The sequence below is a fragment of the Oryctolagus cuniculus genome, chromosome 2, assembly GCF_051225735.1.
Source record: "Oryctolagus cuniculus isolate XC-2025 breed Fujian yellow rabbit chromosome 2, ASM5122573v1, whole genome shotgun sequence".
NCBI classification, from domain to species: domain Eukaryota; kingdom Metazoa; phylum Chordata; class Mammalia; order Lagomorpha; family Leporidae; genus Oryctolagus; species Oryctolagus cuniculus.
In genome coordinates this window covers 186,085,969-186,092,168 of record NC_142868.1, presented here as the reverse complement: position 1 = coordinate 186,092,168, position 6,200 = coordinate 186,085,969, and the positions used below count along the sequence as shown (strand labels likewise).

At 45.2% G+C, this 6,200-nt stretch overlaps 1 protein-coding gene across 24 annotated transcripts in view; it reads left to right on the top strand.

Moving 5' to 3' along the window:
- The first annotated feature begins 227 nt into the window (after positions 1-227).
- Positions 228-6,200, top strand: part of LOC127489374 (uncharacterized) — a 130,356-nt gene continuing 124,383 nt past the window's right edge. For 7 of the 24 annotated variants that reach the window (XR_016230515.1, XR_016230512.1, XR_016230516.1 and 4 more), the window contains exon 1: positions 1,097-1,251. Coding sequence is in view for 4 of the 24 variants with exons in the window: in XM_089327785.1 (XP_089183911.1) it covers positions 1,174-1,251 (78 nt within the window). In the remaining 20 variants the exon portion in view is untranslated. Of the gene's footprint in view, positions 243-1,096; positions 1,272-5,738; positions 5,755-5,904; positions 5,998-6,200 lie in introns of those variants that run through there. The other 17 variants (XR_016230520.1, XR_016230519.1, XR_016230521.1 and 14 more) reach the window with 11 other exon arrangements.

Sequence of the window (6,200 nt, the reverse complement as noted above, 5' to 3'; positions counted from 1 at the left end):
TCTCCTCAATCTTTGCATCGCAGACGATGCCTCCCCTGACTGCAGAGTCAGGTCCCCTGCAATTGGCTCTCATGGTCCTCTCTACTTTTCAGGCACCATCATTGTAATAACTATTGGATTACAGAATTAGCCCAGAACCCCTTTCTCCCACTGACCCACGAGTTCTGAGAAACGTGGAAACAGGATGGCATTTTGATCTCTGCTTTAGCCCAAGAGCCTGGAACATCGTCAGTGCGGAGTAGGTAGGCAGGAAATCTTTGCTAAATGTACAATGACTAAAGGGCAAGGCTTGTTTTGATTTGGCTTACAAACACAAGGGTGCTTCAGAAAGTTTGTGGAAAAATGGAGTTAAGTTTATTTTGGTTCAAAAATGTTGAAAACCCCATACAGGTTTTTTTTCATGCTAGGCATTTTTAGGAACCTTTTGAAGACTCCTTGGGTGTCTTGCACGTTTTTACAGCTCCTTGCACACACGGGGCATTTCATAGGTACTGCTATGTTGAATTAACCCTGTCCTTCTCAGCAAAAATGGAGCCCTTGCCCCCGAGGCAGGCAGAGGAGACTCCTCCGGTGAGGGCACCGAGGAAGGAGCTTAGTGAGTGGCAAACAAGAGCACCACCTTGGAGGAATATTCTGAAATTCCTACAACTTTGCTCTTTTTTTTTTTTAATTACATGTTCAGCCTCAACAGCAGCTAGGGAGTCATCGTGACAGCTTGTGTCTAGCGAGCACGAGCAATGACAAGTCTTCCTGAGGTCTCTCTTCCTCATGTCAGACCTCTGCAGGGAAAGCAGCAGGCAGGGGCTTGGGGGTCAAGGTCCCACCCACTCATTGTCACACTCTGTCCTTAGAGGACATGGGTTACCATGAATACCCTTAGGACTATTGGCCGTGAAATTTTGTGCTTTGTTGTCAAGTGCAAATGCAGATTAAATGAAAATGCCCCTGGTCTGCAGCAAACTAGACACAGCTCTATGTAGTTAGCAGTAATACACTCAGGTCTACTACAGCTGCTCGGTCCTCTAGGTGTGAAAAGTGCTTTCACCTGTGTGCTCTTGTGGCTTCCTGCAACAAACCTGTAGTAAGTTACTATCTTCCCCGTGCTACACTTAGAGTGAAGACTAGGTGTAAGGCAGCCGGCACAGTGTCTGGGATACCGGCAGAGCAGAATGCATGTCGCAGAGCTGGAAACAAATGCCAGGCGTTCTGACTGTTGGCCGGCTGTCCTTCCATCTTCCACTGTCTTCCACGGTGAGAAGAGTTTGGTATAGGTGGGTAGGCATGGCTTGATTTTTTTTTTTTTTAAGATTTATTTTATTTGAGAGGCAGAGAGAGGGGTGGGGCAGGGAAGGAGGCAGGGAGGGAGGGAGGGAGAGGTCTTTTATCTACTAGTTCACTCCCCAAAATGGCCACAAAGGCTGGAGCTGAGGCGATCCAAAGCCAGGAGCCTGGAGCTTCCTCCAGGTCTCCCATGTGGGTGCAGGACCCCAAGGACTTGGACCATCTTCTACTGCTGTCCCAGGCCATAGCAGAGAGCTGGATCAGAAGTGGAGCAGCTGGGACTTGAACTGACACTCATATATGATGCCAGTGCACTGGCCCCTTGATGTTCTTCTTATAAGCGACTCCTGAGAAGAGAGCCTGGTGTCTGCTCCTCGGAGTTGCTCCAAGTCTGAGCCGTGCCTACCGGCACCAGCTAACCACATGGAACACTTCTTCTGTGCCAAGTGCTTTATTGCCTATGTCTCCTCTGATCCTCAGAACGTAAATTTCAGGCGTGAATTGTTAGTGCCTCCATTGTACAGATGAGGAGGCTGGGACCCAGACAAATTAGTCCCTGCAGGTTCCACAAGGCATTTTAGACACTCAGGCAATCTGATACCAGACTAAACTCAACCATTAAACCACATTGCCTTCTCCACCATGTTCTGTCTGTCCCCTTTATGCCACCATCCCTATGCTTCTACTCACTGTCACCGTCTCATAGAGAAATCTGAGTTTATTTACATTCAGGGTTTTACTGGATTTCTACTTCTCTCATTCCTTTGTCTCTCTGTGTGATAAGCAAGGGAGCAGAAGTACATCCCGTGGACTAAAAGGAAGACTTTATAAAGAGTGAATGTGATGTTCTTGTAGGATATTAGTGCTTACTCATTGGTAGTACTTAGTGGGTGATTATAATAATTATGCAAAGCAAACAAATTAGCCAAGTTAACTTCTCACTAAAGCTCATTCCAATGAGGTGTACAAGAGAAAATGAATTCTTCCACTTATTGTTCAACTGAATGGAAATTCTAAAGGGGAAAGATCATTCTAACAGAGATAATTAAGAGAGACATCGCATTTAAAGTGCACACACGTGCAGACACACATAACTGCTACTTAAGACCTATGCGCAAAGACGTGGGTTGGAGACTGCTTTCAGGGTGGCTTATTTTAAATAGAAGCAAAGAAAACTTGTGACTGAGAACTGCAGCAGCACCTTTAAAATGCTCATATTTCTGAAATAATGAGCTACTTTGCAAGATGACAGACTTAAATGGGGAAGCACATGCTTCAAAATACTTGCTGTCTAGGCAAGCTTGTGATATTTCTACAAATGGGGTTTGCATAGTCTGGAGGGAATTGGGAAGGATATATTGAGTGCTTCTCACTCCTATCAAGCACTTTATATTGTGAAGTTCTTCATAATCACTTTTAATAATTGTTCCTTCCAACAGCTCTGTTACTCCCATTTCACAAATACAGTAACTGATGCACATAGAATGAAGGCGATATTTTGGTGCTCACTTCCTAGTTAATATCAGGGGTTTAATGGTCTCACCTACCTGAAAATGATCAGAAATTAGATTTGCAATTGAAGCATTCATCCGGGTGGTTGTCAGGAGTTTGAAGGTGGGAGTCACTGCTAGATATGTACTTCAGGCTGGACCTGCTCTGCAGTTAGACCTGAGACCTTCCGGGACCACTGGTGGAAGGTCACAGGTTGGTAGCATCAATGCAAGGAGATACTCCAGCTCTAGTCTGGTTTGCCAGTTGATAAGTTACTTCCCTCAAGTATTATATTTTGAAAGGAATCAGTCAGTAGTGAATGGTGAGCTTCAACAAATCAGCAGAATTAACAGCCTTGTTTGGGGTAAGCATTTGGCTTAGTGGTTAGGATGCCACTTGGGATGCCACATGTCATATTGGATGACCTGAGTTTTAGTACTGGCTCAGCTCCCAACTGCAACTGGCAGCTAATGCACACTCAGGGAGGCAGCAGTGATGGCTCCAGTAACTGGGTTCCTGCTACCCATGTGAGAGACTTGATTAGAGCTTCTGGCTCCTAACTTCCATCTGACCCAGCCCCAGCTGTTGTGTGCATTTGGAGAGTGAACCAGAGGATAAGAAATCTCTCTCTATATCTGCCTGTCTCCATCTCTACAATAAATAAATGTGAATAAATAATAATTTAAAAATCTGTCTCTGTGTGTTGCCACCCAACTCTTACAGACCAATCAATCATGATGAAATTGTCTAGGGTTTATTCACCATGACTCTAAACACATTGTAAACCCTGGTAGATATTTACTTTAGTATGTTCAAGACCAACTGGTCTGAATCTTGCCCACTGTCCAAAGCCAGTGTAAGCTCATCTCTGAGAAAGCTTTCTGGGCCAGCTCATCCTCTGGTCTTCAGCACTTGGGATTGGTACTACACAGACCTCCCGCTCATATCAATTCCATCCAACTTGCCTGAACATTCGCTTCTCCTAAGGTCCAGTGCTGTGTCCTGGGAATGCTGCACCTGTGTGTTTTATGACACTGATTTTTGTTTCTTTTATGTTTTGACCTTATTTTTTGGGTAAGATCAGGAGCTCTTTAAGGATAGACTGAAGCTGATAGTGCCTCTGAATTCCTCCTAGTAGAGCCTAGCCCCATACTTTGCACAAAGATTAGGTCTGATGATAACAACCAATCAACTGAATTGCATGACAAATTCTGGTGCACTTCCCTGGTTTACTGATGTTTACCAAATCTCTACAAGCCGGAGGAAAAGACTGCATCTTATTTTCTAAATGAATCTTCATTTTAAATTTCTTAGTCCCTCCTTTCACATCATGGAAAACCACTAAAAATTTTTTTTGGCTTCAATTATTACCTGGCATACATTATCCTTCCCTTTTGCCTCTTTTTCACTGACCTTCTGCATAGCATTTAAATTTGTACAGATCTGTGATAAGACAGGGAATTCTGCCACTCCTTGACAGATATTCTGTCATTTTGTGCATTTCATAAAGAAAGAAGAGGCAGTAGAAATTAGCAATGTCACCTCCAACGTCAAACTCAGTTAACAATCCTTTCCTGTTCATTTTCATACTTCACTTACCCCAAAGTTTTTACTGTTGTCTTCTGTTCTGAGACTGAAAAACACGTCTGCGTTTGCAAGGAATGGTGACAGGAGACGCAGCCGATGTGGAAAAGCTGATAGAGGGAAAAACTGTGCTACACTTCACAGCTTATTAGAGTTATAATATCATGTTTGAGAAAGAGATTTCTGAACGCAGTATCTGCTATTTGTAAATAAGAAGTCTGAAATCCAAAAAGCAAGCAGTTTAACATGGTCGACAAGCAAGACCAGGGGAGATTTTGCACTCTAATCTGGGTTGGTGACCTTTGGACTGGCCATTCCAACTCGTGTCATAGAAAATCCTCTCTGCAGCAGTATGTGCTGGGATGCTGAACCCGGGCAGTTTTGCCGACTTTGGGGAGGTATCTGTCACGTGGTACTGAGCACTAGATTTAGGGTTACATGGTTCTGAATTTTCAAAATCAGACGCATGAAATAACCTTGGAACAGCTATCTTTTTTTCTGTTAGCGTCTGTTAGCTCCTTTATAAAATGAAGATAATGATAGTGTCTACAGGGTTGTTGTGAGAATTAAATGAGCCAGTGGCCCACAATCTGGCATGCTGTGAGGCTCAAATCCTGGCTTTTACTATTACACATACACCATCTAGAAATAATCGTGATGCATACAGATGAGTTCTTTGTTAGACAGCAGCCCAGAACTGCATGTTGTTGAATATCTAAAATAGCCATTGGTGAGCTATTCAACTAGGACATTCCCCACTTGCCATGTTTGTTCGTTTGCCTGTCCAGTGGGTGCCTGTCGCTCCCCCTCTTCGTGGAGGAACGACACAGGACCCTGTGTTCTTTTGTCTGCTCGGCCCTCCCTGGGTTTGCTGCTGGTTCTTCCCGGGTTGGCTACTGTCCCTTCCACCTCCGTGGAAGGGCAGTTCCCCCTGCCACTTTCCCCACTTCCATGGGGGAGCAGCACACCGCCGGCCGGCTCTCTCGGGGGCTGCACAGGTGTTCCTTCAGATAGATGTTCCCCTTAGATGTTCCTGGTGCATGTTGTCTCTCTCCTCCTTTATAGTCCTCTTCCGCCAATCCCAACTCTGCTACCCACACGCCGAGTACGCTGCTCTCCTCCAATCAGGAGCAGGTCCTGCTGCTTATTGGTTGAACTGGAGGCAGCTGTGTAGAAGCTGTTACTCCCTTCTCAGCGCCATATTGTGGGAGAGCAGATGCATAGAATAAGTCTTAATTCCAGTAACTTAGTCTAGTCCGAGTTGCTCCCAGTTGCTCCCCGCAGGTGCCCACACAAATAGGTGGTGGGTGTCTACCCAGTGACATAGACTGTGCTTGGCACTACCAATCCAGAGGTGATTTAGAGGAGCTCCCTGCCCTTGAAACACTCTCACAGGAGGTAATTGCATTAGATTAATAAGGTTAACAGTAGAAGTGCAGACAGGGTAGCCCGCAGAAAGGACTGAGTCCCACCTCTCTGAAACCAAATAGATTTCTGAGAGTGGGGGAGCACTTGGAGTCACTGAAATGTATTTGCTGCATTTTCAAGGTTCCTGTGATCAGGCTCATGATGAAATAACACCAGGAAAATCTGCTCTCTCCTAATATGTGCAAACAAATTCAGAAATGTCATACTGCAAAGGTAGGTCGTGTCTGATTTGACAGGCTTATGGCTTCCTCCTGAGTAGTTACCCCTTGCCTTGTGTGTTTTTGCTGCCTCCTCCTTCCCCAGGGCCTGCCAAGGATATTTGCATTGTGTAGCAGTGAACGTAGACCACTCACACGAGCAGCGCTTCCACATTTGAAGGACAGGGAAGGGGAGTTTTAGGGTGGGTTGCGTGTATC